Source organism: Cetorhinus maximus, chromosome 13 (assembly GCF_964194155.1).
Source record: "Cetorhinus maximus chromosome 13, sCetMax3.hap1.1, whole genome shotgun sequence".
Lineage (NCBI taxonomy): Eukaryota > Metazoa > Chordata > Chondrichthyes > Lamniformes > Cetorhinidae > Cetorhinus > Cetorhinus maximus.
This window is the reverse complement of record NC_135891.1, coordinates 23,149,357-23,167,957: the sequence shown is the minus strand read 5'-3', so window position 1 is coordinate 23,167,957 and position 18,601 is coordinate 23,149,357. Positions and strand designations below refer to the sequence as shown.

General features: G+C 40.8%; 1 protein-coding gene across 6 annotated transcripts in view; it reads right to left on the bottom strand.

Moving 5' to 3' along the window:
* Positions 1-4,771: 4,771 nt before the first annotated feature.
* arhgap40 (Rho GTPase activating protein 40) overlaps positions 4,772-18,601 on the bottom strand; it is a 170,687-nt gene continuing 156,857 nt past the window's right edge. For all 6 annotated transcript variants that reach the window (XM_078555114.1, XM_078555115.1, XM_078555111.1 and 3 more), the window contains exons 14-15: positions 16,591-16,649; positions 4,772-6,809 (exon numbers count right to left, since the gene is read on the bottom strand). In XM_078555114.1, coding sequence (XP_078411240.1) covers positions 6,703-6,809; positions 16,591-16,649 — 166 coding nt within the window. In that variant the 3' untranslated portion in view covers positions 4,772-6,702. The remainder of the gene's footprint in view (positions 6,810-16,590; positions 16,650-18,601) is intronic.

The following is an 18,601-nucleotide window of genomic DNA, read 5'->3' as shown; positions in this document are numbered from 1 at the left end:
TGGCGTCGATGACCTTGGTGGGCGTCCTCTGGCCCGTGGAGCCTGTGCTTGCCCCGCCTGGGAGGGAGTGGCCAGTTCCAGAACTGGCACCTCCCCAATTGTCGCAGCCTCAACGGATGCAACGGTCACTGGCAGAGGGGCAGAGGAGCTGCTGCCCTCATCCGGAGCGCCCTGAGAGGAGCTCGCAGTGACAACAGGCAGCTGCTGCACCAACTTAAGGTCACATTGGACCTCCCTGCTCACCGCAGATGGATGGGCACCGAGCGGCGACACTTGGTGCCCAGAACCTCTCCCACATTGGGAATGACCACCCATGGCCATTAGCGCTGTGAGGGCTTGCAGGTCAGAGCGTAACCCAGTCAGAAGATTCTCAATCCGCTGGAAGCTCCTCTCCATGAGATTCGCCAATCTCTCAGTGGAGGAAGCCTGAAGCTCTGTCCTGAGGTTCATGCCATCACTGACACTCTGCTTGGACTCCTCCATCGCAGAGACCAACTGAAGCACACCCTCATGCAACCCTGCCAGATGCAAACGCAATTCCTGCTGCTTGTCCTGCAGCTGCAGCATTGGTGACAACTCCAGAGGCACATCATCAGTGCCGGACTCAGCATGTGCCTCGTCCCCTGCAGCCCTCCGGCTGCTGGAGCCATCGCACTCTCTGTCCCTGCCATCTCCTCCAGTGATTGTGAAGTACCCTCTCCACTGTGCCCCGGGACACTAGCCGACGTTAAGTTCCCCACCGAAGTGTTTGTGTCTGCGCTGGTGCCTGGCTGGATGAAATGATGTGACGCAAGTTGCACGTCTTGGCCCTCAGGTGTGGAGGGGGGGGCTCCAGTCTTGTTGGCCGCAGCCATGCGGTGGTGATGCTGAAATTAACAACAAGTACAGTGCATCAGTTAGCGTTCAATCAGTAACACCTTTCATCCCTTTCCCCCCCAGCCTCATAAGTCGCTTAGTCTTCAAGACCCTAAGGAGACGAACATTGGTGGGGTGGATAAGAGTCAAGAGGAGGCCCAAACATTAGAAGCGCATACAGACAGGCTGGTCAGATGGCCTCAGGAATGCCACATGGCATGTTACGTGCCATTGGAGTGGGGAGAGTGCAGAGGTGCCTGACCTGGATGCATGCTGGCCTGGAGAGTTGCGGTGCTGAGGAAACATTGAAAACACTTGCGACATTTGCCAAAGGCTAAGGCTACCGGCTGGGTCAAATGGCCAAGGCTGACATGGCACTCACCCTTCCAGAGCGCAGCACATCATTGAATCATTTGTGGCACTGTGTTCCTGTGCGCCGCACATCATCATGGGCACTTACTGCCTCACCCACCTCTTGCCACGCCTGCCTGGTGACATGGGGGGCCCTCCTCCTCCATCCTCTGGATACAAAATTTCCTGATGGCTGGACACCTCTTGGAGGAGGACAGCAAGGCAGGCATCTGAGAACCAAGGGGCACAGTGGCCCCTCCCGCTGGCCTCTCCTGCAGCCTACACCCCTCCTCCTGCTCCTGCTCCTGTCCTCTGAGAGCAGCCTCTCTCTCTCTCTCTCTTCGAGTGGCCATGGTGCACTGCCTCAGCGAAGTTGCCTGGCCACTCTTTATACAGACTGTGGGTTCCCCATTGGAACCGGCGCTCTGAGCACGCCCGCCTCCGTGACGATTTTCCCATTCTCCATGGGAGTCGCTAACCCGCTGGGCGGGCCTTAATTGGCCAGCCTACGCAAAATGGCGGCGTAGCCCGTTTCGGCGGTGGCAATCGGCTGCCCGCCCGCCACCAAGTCAGTCGGGCCCGCCCGCCCGTCAAGGGTAAAATTCTGCCCTTTCTCTTAAGCTAGGAGAAGATAAGGTCGGTCAATTGTCTCAGTTGAGATCAGCTTAATAAGCATAGATGGTAGATAAAGACTGGAACTGTTCTAGTGTCTATACCTCCGTACCACATTTGCCATCAGAGTTCTTTATTAGATAATGTAAAAATATCATACCTTATATACTAGTTTAATTAACGATTAAAGTATCACTATTTTGTGTTTATGACATATTCAAATTAAAATTGAGCACAATTAACAGCATTTCTAAGTGTTTGTACACAGATGTTCTAGTGCCTGCAGTTAAAAGAATTTTAATCAATTCCAGACAATTATTTTTAGTTTCAGTACGTTTAGATTTTCAGGGCTGATGCTTGTGTTTTTTGAATCTACCACAAGAGGGAGCCAGAGGTGTAGTGAATCTGTGTGCGAGCATGCCAAAAAACTGCTCTTCTTTGGGTCGAAGCGAAGCAAGATATATTTGTATATCACTCATTGCTGCCAGGCATCATTCTGGTGCATTTCAGCACATCAAAATAGCATCTTCTCTCTGCAGTAGCTGTTGGTAATGGTCATCAATAAATCAGATTTGTAATCAAAATATGTATGCAATGTGTTATATTTCAGATAGCATAGGGCAGAATTTTACATTCGGTGAGCAGATGCGCGCTCGATATGCTGGAACGTAAAATGACGCGTGATGATGTCGGGCGTGCGTCCCGACGTCATCGTGAAGTTGCGCGATATTTCATTCGGCGGGCGTGCGCCGGAGTCGGCTGTGCACCCGCCGATAATTGATAGGCCGATTAAGGCCATTAACCAGGTAATTAACCTGAATTTTACACTGCCCGTCCAACCTTACGGTTGACGGGCAGGCGAAAAGACCAAGCGGCCTTTACATTTTTTAGGAAACCTCATCCACAAGCGGGATGAGGTTTCCTGAAGCTATTACAAATTAAATCGAACGTTTCATTTGAACTTAAAAACATATCCCATCTCATGTCACTTAATTTTTTTCACAAAACACTTCAATCTCCCTTAGGCAGCTCCGTGCCTCAGGGAGATTGAAGCACTCTTTCGCGCGCGTGTGCACACTGCGCGCCAGGCCCGGCTCTCCCTCCTCCCCCCCCCCCCCCCGCCCGCACAGACAGCGCTCAGCGCTGTCGCTCGCGATCCACGCAGGGTGGGCCTTTATTGGCCGTGAAACCGCGGTACGGAGCTGATCGGCTCTGCGACCACCCCTACCCGCTCCCGCTGAGCCCGCCCGACGAGTGGAAAATCCTGGCCGCAGAAAAGTGACGGTGCAGGAAGAGGCCATTCAGCCCATCATGTCTGCACTGGCCATAAAAAGAGAAAAAAGCTAGCCACTCATTTCTGATCCCACTTTCCAGCCAGGTCCGTAGCCTGGCAGGTTACAGAACTTCAGGCGCATATCCAGGTACCTTTTAAATGAGTTGAGCATTTCAGCCTCAACCACCAATTTAGGCAGTGAATTCCAGATACCCACCGCCTTCTGGGTGAAAAGGTCCCCCACATCCCATACCACGGTGAATATTCTTACCAGGTTAATCACTTTTCATTGTTTGGAACTTCAGATTTTTTTCCAAGTGATTTTGGGATTAAATTATGTTTAACGGTTGCATTTTGAGACAAAGTGAATTCACACAGTTTTAAAAGGTTGCAGGCTGAAGCAATCTACGATGTATATTAAAGTCAAGACAAGCTAGTTTATGAAATGCCAGAAATTATAAGGTGGGATTTTATGGACTCTCCTGCCAGTGGGATTTTCTGGTCCTGCAGAAGTCAATGGACTTTCGAATGGCTCGCTGCATTTTGCACCCCCACCACAACGGGGCCATAAAAGTTCACCCATAGTCTATCTAAAATTGAGGTCATGAATGTCTATTGTCTCAGTTCAAAACATCCCTTGTTACCCCAGCTAATGGACAAGTAATTCATTATTCCATCTCTGATGGCCAAGCACTTTTCATATCCATTGTCGTGAAGATGATTCTATTCATGTAAACACCGCCTGGTTGCTTCAAGGAAACAAAATGGAGGGAAAGATCTGAATTCTGAGGGCGTGTGTGAGAAATATCCCTTAACCAGAAGCTGGGATCTAAATGCAGGATGTCAATTAGAAGTTGTCGAGGAAAAGCATGCCAAAAACAAAGGCATCTGCCCCCCCTCTTCAAATATAAAATTCCCAAGTCACTTGCGGGATTGACTAATAGGTACTCAAAACATTGTCTAAGGTAGATCTGAAGTTTTTAACAACACTCCAAATATTTGTAAGGCTGCGGGCCAGAATATACAGTAGCCAAGAAATGACTGAAATCCACTGTTCATTAGAATTGTCCCTGCCTAATTAATGTCTAGGACACGTGCACTGAAAGTTGCTGTAAATTAAAAATACGGAGTGTGTAGCAACCTCTAGTGGCACTTACGCAAATATGACAAGCAGCTGAGTCTCTCCTTAGCTTTCATGTTGAAGAATGTTAATGAACAGTGCAGAGTGTGAATCAGGAAATGCAAGTTAGAATAGTGAATTCAGTGTCAAATTAGGTACAGGAAGCAAAACAGAGAGAAGGAAAGGTTTAATTCAGCTTTTTGTTAATCCTCCTGTGAAGCACTTTAGGACATCTCATTACATTAAATGTGCTATATAAACACAAGTTGTTGTAGTTGAGAGAGAAACAGAAATTGAATAAAAAGGAAAACATTTCCAAAATTCCATAAGTCTCCAAAAGTTAAAGTCTGAAGGAATGAGACTCCACACTTATAAAAGCTAATTAAGTGCCACAGAGGTTAACACTAATTAACACTTATCATGCAGTTAAGTTAATATTCAAGTTAAATATTCAGTGGATAATTCAGGGTTAAGTTGACTGCGTTCCAAAGTGAATGGCTCAAGCTTATTTGTATAATCATAAATGTAAATCTTCCATGAGTCAGCAGAATCAAGCAACATAACAGAATGTAATCATTTATTTTAGTTTCTTTTGTACTAAAATTTTATGTATTTAAGAGTGATGAACCAGTGCAGTTTTACTCATACAGCTGCAAATGGGGTTCATCACAAAAAATAAAGATTTTCAATAAAGATAACTAGTCCTCCACCTGTGAGTAACCTCAATTAAAATCACTGACAACATCTTTCAAAACACAATTTGAACTATTTACTAGTTCTATTGGTGTACACTAGTCAATTTCTCAGTAAAATGTAAAAACTTTTAAAACATGTGTTTAAAAATAAACAAGCTTTATTTGAAGAGCCTCCTTCAAAAGATGCAAACGGGTTCAATCACCTGAAACTCGCATGTTCACGATTTTAATCTGGGAACGCAGCCAGAATTGCAGGCAAGGCCAGCTTCTGGTGCAATATTTTTTAAACCAGTGTTTAAAACGCTGAAACTCGAGTTATGCTTAACATAACTCGCATTTAATTTCCACAATCATTTCTGTTTGGCCGATTTCAGCTGAGCTGTGCTGATGAAAGCAATGCAAATTCGCAGAAACTCTAGGCGAGGGTACAGAAATACCACATACTCTCCAGTTAAAAACTGAATTTCATATTTTTCACTGCTCTTTACCTGTTGTACAATGACATTTGGTTTAACATTAAATATTGATTATAATTATATCTATGATTTTATGTAAAATAATAGTTCTGACAGTAGCTTGTTTTTGAATGTATAATCTGTACCTCCAGTTGCTTCTAACTTCAACAATATAGTGTTGGGTGAATTTGAATAACAGGAATTCTAAGAACTCAGTTTTATGACCATTGCTTAAGTCAAAAGTGTCCCAATTTTGATGTTATTAAACTGGCCCAGTGCAGTAATTTCTCAATAGTTGTAAATGTTTGTTGCAATTAGAAATATTATGAATAATGTAAAGAACACATTCTTTAATGCTCTTAAAAATAACTACCAATTCACAGAATGACACAAACAACAGATTGAGATGGTTATTTAAACAACCTGTCAGAATATTAAAAAATCCTAATTGTAGCTATATGTAGAAAACAAGTTCCAAATGTAAATCTATTAACATTATACAACAGTAAAAGCTAATCAGCAACTACGAGGAGGCTGCTGCCTCAAAGAAAACAGAATACACACCACACAGGTTTCAAATATTATTGTCCATAATAATTCTTGTGAGCTACTGCATTTTTATACTACTGTATTTTTAGCTTGGATTGTGTCACATTCTCTGTGCCCAAACTCTAAAGTGCTAGACACAATCATAGTTATTTGTCCCAGCTGAAGATCCTGTTACTCCTGAGGAGCTTGATATATGCAGTCAAGTATGGCTTCATGACAAATAAACTGGAGGCACAAATTCATGCTCATTCTTTTTTCTGCTGTGGCCCTTCAATAAATAATTGATTGTGTTTATGTTTTGCCACAAGTCAAGTTTTGTTTTTCATTTTGCTGCTTTTTTCCTTCACTTTAAACATTCATTTTCTCCAAGTACTTCCAAGATGGCATGCAAATTTTTTTTTTTAAATATTCCAAAAAAATATATAGAGTGAGAAAGGAGACTTGTGTGTCTTTTCCATAATATTCTTTGCAATATTTGGCAGTGCCTACTGAACATGTCTCAATAAAATAGGCCTGGTTAAACATAAATTTTGTATAAAATTCAAGTTCTCAAATTCACATGCCAATAAGACCAGCAAATCAAAAGCTGATTTCATTTTACCTTTAAATAGTGGTAAATGTCCCTTGTTTAATGAAAGTGCTGTACTTTGCTGAATATGTTGTTCCTTGGATGTGCCTTGAAAAGGTGCTTCAGCTTTTCTTCTTAAGCTTTGTCAGGTCACAAAACTTTTAACAACAAACCAAAGTACAGATATTATTCTGTGGATTTAGGTGGTAAACGGTCACAAAAATTTAACTTCCTTTTGACAAAGTCGCATCTTGCTTTATGACCCATTCAGCCTGAGGGTTGATCTTGTTCAGTTCCGCCATACACGTGTCTGGATCAAGACGGCGTTCGCCTATTAAAATAAAGCAACATTTAAATGGTTTCAGAGTGACTGAAGCAGCACAGGATTTTAAAAATATTTTCTAGCTTGAAGTTCCCAAAATGGCTCAGTGTACTTTTACAGTATTAAATACCAGAGGCATGGAAGAATGAACCTGTACTCTGTGCTCAGTTCATCTCAGCCAGGCCACAGGTGAGGGTGCAACAACAGGCTTCAGTCTTTCAGAATGAGAAAAAAAAAAATTGTGTTCCTGATTACAGAGATGAGGAGAATTTTTTTCTCTCAGAGAGTCGCGGGTCTTTGGAACTCTCTTCCTCAAAAGATGTTGGAAGCAGAGTCTTTGAATATTTTTCAGCCGAGCTAGATGGATTCTTCATTAACAAGGGAGTGAAAGGTTACCAGGGGTATGCAGGTATGTGGGGTTGAGGTTACATTCAGATCAGGCATGATCTTATTGAATGGTGGCGCAGGCTCGAGGGGCCGAGTGGCCTACTCCTGCTCCTAATTTGTATGTTCGTATGTCACTAACCAGTAATGTCAAATTCCAGAGATGCACAGCACCAACTTAACTCCCCACAAGACAGATCCCCACTGTCTCCTCTCCTGCAAGCTGTGACATGACGCATAGGCTAAAACAATGCAATTAATGAATCACTAGTCCAAAAATTATTTAAATCTAATTTGTTTAAATTTGTGAGGTGTGAGGAACATTTGTTTTCAGAAAAACAACATTAGTTTGAATTTCAAAGAGATGATGAGATGTTACACCTAGCCATATGAAGCTAAGTCAAACAATGTGTTCATGTTTCCCAAAGGTTACTGACAATATGAGTCCTTTGAAAGATTTATATTATGGAAGAAATAAAGTTGCAAAGACATATTGGAAGAATAGAATTTACAATGAGAGGGGAGAAACTAATATTAAGGAGATGAGGTTATGTGTAAGGAGGAAGGAATTCTAAGATCTAACAAGTTATAAAGCCTCCAGCCTCTGTGCATTAAGTTGCTGTCTACAGGAACTGAAGCTAAGAAAACTCACTGTGAATATCCCTGTCCAGGGTATTGTGTGCTTTGCCCAGGTCTGTTGAAATCTATCTTGTTTTACTGTTGCCTTAATGGAGGTGCAACTGGGAGATAGATTAATTAGAAGATTTAGGAGTTACTATAGTAGTGCTTTGTAGACCTACATATGTGCTTAAAATCTTTTCTTCTATTAATAAATGTTTAATTTAGTTTTGTAAAAAAAAAACTCAGTCTTGGTGGGCACATTACTACTGAATTCAAGGCATGCATCTCGAAATAAAGTACAAATTGCAAAACAGTTTTGGCAGCTGCCTCAAGTTTCCCTCTGGGATTTGAACGGCTCGGCATTTACATCCGCTGTGCCATAACAAGATGGGGGCTCATCCAGGATATATTTGAAATTCCTTGATTGGTTTGGAGTTAGTGAATCTTAAGGTTATGAGTACAAGAGGCACTTTGAATTCAGGAGTTGGTGTGAGGTTTTTTTTTTAAAGTGGTGAGACTGCAATGTGGCTTTGGCAGATGCTAAGACTTGTCTTCGAGTTGAAGATGTAACTGTGGTTGGTTACAAAAGGAAAATAAAGATAAATTAATGGAATTGGCAGATTAGTTACAATTAGGATTACCTGCAGGGGTAAGGAAATCAGACATAATTGAAGGTATAGCACAGCATTTGAAACTGGAAGGAATAAACGAGAGACTGAATTCTCCGAGGGGCAGATCATTGGAATGGGCTCAATTTCAGTTGCAAGCGAAAAACATTGAGTTGGAAGAAAAGGGAAAAGAATTGGAAATGAGATATCTGGAACTAGAGGCATCCGAAAAAGAGAGAGGAAAGAGAATTCCAGATTAAACCGCTGGCAATTAAAAAAGGTGTGGAAGAGCTCATTTCCAGATCAGACCCAGTGGGGAGATGTTTATATTTGTACATGCTCTTCCAAAGTTTGAAGAAAGAGATGTTGAAGGATTCTTTATTTAATTTGAGAAGATAGCTAATCAGATGAAATGGCCACAGGAAAACTGGGCATTGTTGTTACAATCCAGGTTGGTGGGTAGATTACATGAAGTTTATGCTTCATTGTCCGAAGGAATGTTGGTGAACTATGGTGTGGTGCAAAAGGCTATTTTGATTCCTGAGACATACAGGCAGAAATTTAGGAATATGAGAAAACAGCCTGGGCAAACTTATATTGAGTTTGAGAGAGTAAAATAAAGTAATTTTTACCGGTGGATACAGGCATTGAAGATAGAGAAAACATATGCAGCTCTTAGAGAAGTAATTCTTTTGGAAGAATTTACAGATTCAATTCCTCCGGTAGTGAGAACTCATGTGGAGGAACAGAAGCTTGACATGCAACAGAGATAGCTGATGATTATGAGTTAGTTCATAGAGCTAAACCTTTTTTTTCCATAACCCTTTTAAATCAGAGAAGGATGGGAAGTGGGAAGGTGAAAGGAAGATGGGTAATCAGGGAAGAGGAGTAGGTCGAAATTCCCAGGAAGTTTTTTCTCAGAATAAAGGAGGGTGCTGAAGGTAGAAGTCACATTCAAAAATTGAGATGTTTTAATTGTAATAAAGTTGGACACATGAAGTCAGTCTATTGGAAATTACAGGGAAAATCTGACGGGATTATTGGGGTGCAGAAAAGTTCTGGAAGTAACTATGGGTTATGAGGTTCAGGCACACAAAAAACCTATGGTTTGTGTACAGGTAAAACAGAAAGAATCAGTGCTGGGAAAAGAAGTGGAAATGTGTTCACAGTTTATACTGGAGGGTTCTGAGGAGCAGGTTGCAGAAATGGTTAAAGGTTTTGTATGTGAAGGGGAAATCTTTCCATGTGTACAGGATGGAGTAGGTAAAGGTGTTAAAAATTTTAAGAGACACAGGGGCTAGTCAATTCTTAATATTGTGGGATAGTGATATTTGTTGTTCAGAGGGAGTATTGCAGGAACAGGTGATAATAAGTGGGGTTCATGGAGATGTTAAACCTATTCCATTGTGGAAAGTAAATTTAAAGAGTAAGTGGAAACAGGTGATTGCTGGAGTAGTGGAAAAATTGCCCATTGCAGGGGTTCAATTTATTTTAGGGAATGATACAGCTGGGTCATAGATGTGGGTGATGCCTATGGTAGTTGACAGCCGATAGTGGTGTTTTCAATGTAAGTGTTGCAGAGAGAGCATCCTGGATTGTTTCCAGATTGTGTGATAAAATCACAGGCTCACAGGTTTAAACAAGAAGAACAGGAAGTTAAAAGGCAGGGCAAAGGTATGGAAGTCCAATTAGCTGACACTGTTTTTGACAACATTGTTCAGGAAGAAAGAATGGAGGATAATACAGCTGAGGTATTTAGCTGGTAGAGATACAGAAGCAAGATATGCACATAAGACTGTTATATCAAACAGCTTACTCAGAAACAGAGGCAGCATGTATTCCAGAATGTCATCACCTTAAGGGTAATGTTTTAATGAGAAAATGGAAGCCTTATCATGTTTCAGCAAATAAAAGCTGGAGGGAAGCACATCAGATTGTTATACCATTTAGAGATAGAAATTAGATTCTGAGAATTACTCATAAAATTCCAATGGAGGGACATTTAGGAATTAGAAAGACACAGGCGAAACATTTTTATTAGCCTGGATAGCATAGAGATGTAGTCAAATTCTATAGAGCATATCACATATGTCAGGTGATAGGGAAACCACAGGTAGCGATTAAGCCGGCACCTTTAATTCCAACTCAAGCATTTTACTAAGGTCATGATTGATTGTGTAGGACCCCGCCCTAAGACTAAAAGTAGAAATCAGTACTTACTGACAATTATGGATGTGTCTACAAGATATTCTGAAGCGATACCTTTGAAAAATATTACAATAAAGAGAACTGTGGAACAGTTGACTAAATTTTTTTACAAGATATGGTTTAACTAATTAGAAATACAATCAGATCAGGGTTCAAATTTCATAAGGCTATAAGAGGTAAGAGCAGAAGTAGACCATTCGGCCCATCAAGTCTGTTCTTCCATTCAATGAGGGGCAGAATCTTCTGGCTGGTATGCGGGTGGCGGAGCCCACAAGCCAGCACTTAAAATGTCGTGCGCTGATGTCGCGCGTCCTGCCTGACAGGAAGCGCTTCCTGTGCAGGGGGTGGAGGGATTCCCTATTTGTCAAAGTGCGCTTTCACACAGGCGCGCGAAAGAACGCACATCTCCCTGAGACTAAGTGCTGTCTCAGGGAGATTACTGACAGTATAAAAATCTTTAAAAATAGAAAAATATTAAAATTATTAACATGTACCCCTTATGTGACAATGTCACACGAGATGGGACATGTTAATAAGAAGCACAGAAACTTTATTGAAGTTTTTAAAAACGGACATGAAACCTCATCCCGCCAGTGGTACCGTGTGGTACCTTATCGAATGCCTTTTGGAAATCAATATATTACATCTACTGGTTCCCCTTTATCTATCCTGCTAGTTACCTCCTTAAAGAATTCTAATAAATTTGTTAGGCATGATTTCCCCGTCATGAAGCCATGTTGAAGGCATGGTTTAGTGGGCCTTACAGGATTGAAAAGAAGCTGAGTGAAGTAACTTATTCAATAAATATTCCAGACATGTTCTACATAATTTGACTACATCTCTATGCAATCCAGGCCAATAAAAATGTTTTTGCATTTTCGACTGTGTCTTTCTAATTCCTAAATGTCCCCCCATTGGAATTTCATGAGCAATTCTCAGAATCTCATTGCTATGTCCAAATGGTATAACAATCTGATGTGTTTCTCTCTGGCTTTCATTTGCTGAAACATGATAAGGCTGCCATTTTCTCATTAAAACATTACCCTTAAGGTAAGGTGAGGTGTGTCATATAAATATGCTTAGAAAGTACTTTGACAGGGAAGCAGACCAAAAGAAGGTATTAGTGGTGGTAGAAAAAGAGGTGGTAGAAATGCAGGATTCTGAAATTGATTTTCCTATAATCAAATTGGATAATGAGGGGGTATTTGAAAATTTTAATGTAATATTGAGTTACCATCCAGACAAGTGTAAAAGTGATTTGAAGAAGCTATTGCAGTCACACAAAGCTATTTGAGGGAGTAAGTTGGGGAGGATAAATTTAGCTGTGTATATGTGTGTAGAAGGTTCATCTTCAATAAAGCAACATCCTTATAGATTAAATCCGGCAAAGTTATCACAAGTACAGAACAAAATTGAATTCATGCTTTGAAATGATATCCTCGAATCTAGTTGCAGTAACGGGAGTTCACCTATTGTGCTGGTACCGAAACCTGATGGAACACAAAGACTGTGTTGAGACTATCGAAAAGCGAATGCAGTAACAAAAGCAGATTTATATCCTATACCACACTTGGAAGATTGCATTGAGAAAGCGGGACAATTAAAATTTATCACAAAGATAGACTTGTTAAGAGGATATTGGCAAATACCGATATCGGAGAGAGCAAAGGAGATATCGGCTTTTGTGATGCCAGATGGACTATATCAGTTTAAAGTCATGCCGTTTGGCATGAGTAAAGCACCTGCAACATTTTAAAGTCTGACAAACAAAGTAATTGCAGGACTGAGCATTTGTCCTGTTTATATTGACGATTTGATAGTTTTCAGTCAAACGTGGGACAAGCATTTACGATAACTGGAAGAATTATTTAATCAATTACAAGAAGCTGATTTGGTAATGAACTTGGCTAAAAGTGAATTTGCAAAAGCACAAGCCAGGCCATACCATTGGACATGGTAAGGTGGCTCCAAGAGATGTGAAAGTCAAGGCTATTGTGGATTTCCCCGTGCCTACAACAAAACAAGACGTTTCGAGATTTCTGGGCATGAGTGAGTTTTACCAGAAATTTATACCAAATTTTAGCAGTGTTTTTGCTCCATTGACTGAGCTATTAAAAAAGAACAAGAAGTTTCAATGGACACAAGAGTGTTAGAAGGCTTTTGACAGTTTGAAAGCTGTATTGATTACGACAGCAGTTTTGGCAGCACCCAATTATGCCAAGCAATTTAAGTTGGCCGTTGACCCAAGTGATATCGGCATTGGGGCCATATTGTTACAAGAAGATGACACTGGAATTGAGAAACCAGTATTTATCAAGGAAGTTGAACGTACAACAGAGAAGATATTCAACGATCGAAAAGGAGGCTCTGGGTCCGGTGTTAGCATTGCAGCATTTTGAGACTTATGTTGCAAACAATTCGTCAGAAACAATTGTTTATACAGACCACAATCCTCCAGAGTTTCTGGATAAATTTCGACACAGAAGTGCAAGGCTATTCAGATAGAGTTAATTACTGCAACCATTTATTCTACAGATTATACATGTGGCTGGATGGGAAAATCTGGTTGCAGATGCATTGTCAGGAGTTTGAAGCTGAAAGGGAAAATTGAACATTTAAAATCCTGGACACTGGACTGGAATGACTTCTGTAGATACGAAGGATTTGTAAATATATTATGCTAATACATGCATCTGGTAATGTAATAGTGTGAGTATATGGATAAGTACAGGAGGTAGTGTAAGAAGGGTTAAGAAAATGAAGCCGTCTTTTTAAACTATGATGGTTCATTTTCTAGTAGGGAGGGGGGGTGTCATGAAAATGTAATAATCTTCATCATATTATGATTTATTGTAAAGGTAGGTTAACAATGGTGTTTGAATTAGCTTCTCTGTGTGGATGTGTGTGTGGGGGTGAGTTAATTGAATTAGAGACATCTAATCTGGAGCTTTTGAGTGATCAAAATGGAAGCTAGGTTTGAAATGCTAAATACATAAATATGGCTGAAGTTTTGGAATGTGAGGTGTGAGGAACATTTGCATTTTTAGATAAACAAGATTAGTCTGAATTTCAAAGAGATCATGAGATGTTACACCTAGCCATATGAAGCTAAGTCAAACAATGTGTTCATTTTTCCCAAAGGTTACTGATAATATGAGTCCTATGAAAGATTTATATTATGGAAGAAATAAAGTTGCAAAGACATATTGGAAGAATGGAATTTACAATGAAAGGGGCGAAACGAGTACAATGGAGATGAGGTTATGTGTAAAGAGGAAGGCATTCTATGATCTAACAAGTTATAAAACATCTGTGCATTAAGTTGCTGTCTACAGGAACCGAAGCTAAGAAAACTCACTGTGAGTATCACTGTCCAGGGTATTGTGTACTTTGCCTGGGTCTGTTGAAATCTATCTTGTTTTACAGTTGCCTTAACGGAGGTGTAACTGGGAGATAGATTAACTAGAAGATTTAGGAGTTATTATAGTAGTGCTTTGTAGACTTATGTACGTGCTTAAATTTTTTTCTTCTATTAATAAAAGTTTAATTTAGTTTTGTCAAAAAAAACCCCTCAGTCTTGGTGGGCACATTACTACTGAATTCAACGCATGCATCTCGAAATAAAGTACAAATTGAAAACAGTTGTTGCGGCTGTTTCAAATTTCCCTCTGGGTTTTGAGCAGCTCAGCATTTACCATCCGCTGTGCCATAACAGTCTCTTTAATCTAAAATAAATTGGAGGAATGAAGAAAGTGTTGTGATCAGCTAGGAGTTCTACATGACAATAAACCTGTGTGGCCTGGTTACCATAGGGACTGGGGTCCAGGTCAACATTTACTGGGGGCTTTAAAACCTGAAAACAAAGGCAGGTGCTGATGTTCTTGTTTTTGCAGACTCCCTGTCTCAGGAACCTTGAACTAAGAGAGAGAGAAGGAACAACAGTTGCTATAGTCTGTAGAGAAGAAAGACTGCTTTCCCTGTCAGTGTTACGAAAGTATAATAATTTGCATAATACTATTCTGGTTTATTGTGAAGTAGGTTATGGGTGTGAGTGTAGATGGTTCTGTGGCATTTAATTACATTGCAGTCAGGTTGATTGCAAGCTTGAAATTATAAAAAGTTAGGTGTAGAAGCGTACTTGAAATGCTAATGAGTAAACATGGATGTTGTCTTAGCTTATAAGATACGAAGAAAATTTGCATTTTTAGATAAGTGATGGTGTTTGGATTTCAAAGGGATGTTAGGGTGTTTACAACCAGCCAGAAAAGCAAGGCCAAGCAGTGTGTTTATTTTTCCCAAAGGTTACCGACAATATTGGCAACATGAATGTTTTTTTTTATATTATGGGAAATGTACATTTCCAAAGACATATGAAACAATGGAATTTACAGATTAAAGAGAGAGAAACTTATATAAGGGAGAATGAAAAGCTATGCTGGGGGTCCATGTAAGATCTAACAGGAGTGTGTGAAACAGCCTTCGGGAAGCCTCCAGCCAGTTGTGTATAAGTCTGCTGTGTCCAGTAACTAAAGTTGGAGAAAAGCCTTTGGGAATTCCACTGTCAAGTTGGTGCTGTGGTAACTTGCTGGCTTGCTTTTTAAGTTTAATATCTATTTTTGACTGTTGCCTTAAAGGGGGTGTGTAATTGGGAGTCAGGTTAATTAGGAATTTTAAGATTTGTAATAGTATTAAGTAATTGTAGTCTTCCTATGTGATTGAAATCTTTTCTTTTATTTATAAATATTTTAGTTTAATTTTTAAAATCTCCAAAGGTCTTAGAGGACTCATTGCTTCTGAATTCAGTGCACACACCTTCTCACAATCAATACAAGTTGCAAAATAATTGTAACAGCATGGCCAAGTTTCCCTTGTGGATTTGGTCCACCTGGCACACATCACCTGCCATGTCATAACATTAACCACCAGTCAGGCTGCTGGGGAAAGCTTGTCCACTAGTCGGGAGGAAGGAATTTGCAGTGATTTAAGGATCCCTGAACATTTATCCTAGTGAGGCCTGGAGGAGAAATCACCAGAGGGAGCCTAATGGCTGAGAGTTGGTGCGGAAATTCTCAGAAGACTGAGAGGGAGAGCCTCCAATGGTCGCTGGACATTAGGACTCTGTGAAGCAGGGATGCAGGAAACCAAGGTTCAAAGTCTCAGGATATGGGATAGCCATTGAGGACTGATATGGGGAGAAACCTCTTCACACAGAGGGTGGTGAACCTCTGGAATTCTGTGCCACAGAAGTCTGTGGAGGCCAAGTCGGTGAATATAGTTAAGAAGGAAATAGATAGATTTCTAGACTCTAAAGTTGTCAAGGGATATAGGGAGAGAGCAGGAGTATGGCGTTGAGACAAAAGGTCAACCATGATCATGTTGAATGGCAAAGCAGGCTTGAAGGGCCGAATGACCTACTCCTATTTTCTATGTCTCTATGTTGGAGGTGACTGTGTACTGTTTTCTGAAACACTTCAATTCTGTGGGAAGCATGCTGTAAAATATAAATGAGGCCTGGGGTTATTGAGTGTATTAAGACATTAATAAGAGTTACCTTTTCTGTATTTTAAAGTATTATATGCCTACTAAGCAAAGTTTAATTAAAGTTGCGTTTAGTTTGTTTGTTGCAGTAAAAGTCTTAAAACTTGAACTCGTGTGATTCCTTTGAGTCGGTCAATGGGAATTCAAATATCTTTTTAAAAATTATCGGTCTCTATGGGGAACATAACATAGGTAGGCACTAGTTAGCTGTGTTTTGTCCCGTATACCAATATAGTCAAAAATTTTCATTAATAACATGTGTTTGATGATGTTTCTGTTGCTTGGGTTTCCTACACAATGGTATTTCAAAATATAGTGTTAGAATTAAATTTGTTCACCACCACTTTAATAGTTATAGTGACATCACCCATTTTAACCAAGGATTTTTAAAAAATGTTGATGTTAAAAATAATATCTGATGCATTACCCACCTATATTACCACCCACTTCATACAAGCAGAACTCTGAGCAATCTGTGGATCCATTGCTTCTAAAAATAAAGAAAAGAATAGAAGACTCAGTAATGTTGGATTATGTTTCAACAAGACTAATGATTGAAAATAAAATCTACCTAAGTTCTGATCAACAATGATTCCTATGCTGAAGTTATGTTCCTAACAGTAAAAATGTGGAATAAAAGTCAGAACATTAACTCCTGGATCAACACTTCAATGCTCTGTGCCACCTTCACTGAGTCATGTACAAGGCAAATGTTGTTTTGGTTCTTGCAGAACAGCTAAAAATGACACAGTGACCTAAATCTCAATATTGGGTATAACGTCACAATGACACGACTTTTACTGAAACTGCCTTATCTATACTTGTACTTAACGGCACATGTCTAAACTCAGGGGCTGGTAGGTTCAGCCTGGATATTTGTGTAGCTATATGATGCTCCTGCATATACCTGCTGCTCTAGTTTCCCCTGAGATTCAGAGAACCATCAGATGAAGCTTGATTAAAAAATGGTGCTCAAAAATCAGGTGAAGCTGGAAAACTATTGAGTACTCACAACACGACCTTGCTAATGTGACTGAGGCAATGTTATTTCAAATGTCTCACTTGTGCTGACCAGGTGGGTATAGCAGCAGCATTTTCTTATTCTTTGTCTAGATTGGATAAAAGGTGTGATAATGATTACATGTTATTCTGAAGCATTAATTAACTTATAACAGGCCCATTTAGTTAGCAGACATATTCCCCTCCACCCTGATTTTCAATAGCTGACTGTCCACCTTTCAGGTGAGAGCCATGTTGCAAATCATCACCAAAACAATTTAGATACTCGGCACCTGAAAACTGACTCAGAGATTTTGATGTGTTATTAACTCTTGCCTGACGATTTCAATGCAGGCAGCACACCAACATCATGCTGCCAGCTCAGTTCAATGATTTTGACAATGATTTCAGCTCATCTCGCTGTTCATTGGCTGGATACATCAGCAGGGGGCCAATATCATGAGTGGCTATACCACTTGAAACTGGCCTGCACTGATTAAACTTAGCCTGCAGCACTTAAAAGGGAGGTGCTTTTTTGGCTAGAGTAAGGTGCCGGAAGCCATGCAGAAACTGAATCTGGGAAACTCTGAAGAATGACACAGCGTGGGACAGGCCAGGCGTGGTAAGGGTCAAGACCATGATTATGGCAGCTTGAAGCCTCTGAAGATAGTTAGAGAACTTGGAACTGGAAGTGGAGCAGGCACATAACTGCTGGAGACCTAGGCGGACTGACTGGGCAGCACTCCTGAGTCCGAGAAGCCCAAAGGAGAAGAAGATTCTCCTCACGTCTTGGGGACAAAGAAATCTGGTTCAACTGGTCGTAGGAAATTAGCAATAGAAGCTCCACCAACTGAACTCTGCTACCCCACTGATTAGAGAGCAGGGGTTAAGCTGGTGATGGTATCCAGGTGGACCTGGAGTGTTGGTTGCAAATACCCATTGTAAATAGTTTGTTTCTCTGAGTTAAGCTTTTCCATTGATGCTTTTAAAGGTTTTATGCAGCAGGAATCCAGTCAAATAAAGAATCCTGTTTCATAATCTACGTACAGTCCGTGTACTTGAATCACACGTAACAGAAAGATGTTGCAAAAATCTCCAGCTCCATCCCCGAAGAAGTCAGATGCATAGAAGTTGATCACCATGGTTGCCTTTACAGCCACTGGCTATGTAGTCCTTGCCCCGCTCTGAGGTTGAAGTTATGGCTGCAACAGTAGCATATTTCAGTTAGGATCCCACACTACTGAAGCACAGCCATTTCCCACACTGTTCAGCTAGGAGAATTGTTCCCTGAGCACCCTGATCAGAAATGGCCTCCTGCTGAAAACCCTTCTCCTCCTCCCTCTTTGGCAACTTGTCCTGCTCTTCGCAACCTCTGTTCTTTCTCTAAGCCACGTTGCATTCCAAGGGGAATGCCTACTTGTGCAGCCATGTCTGAAAGCAACT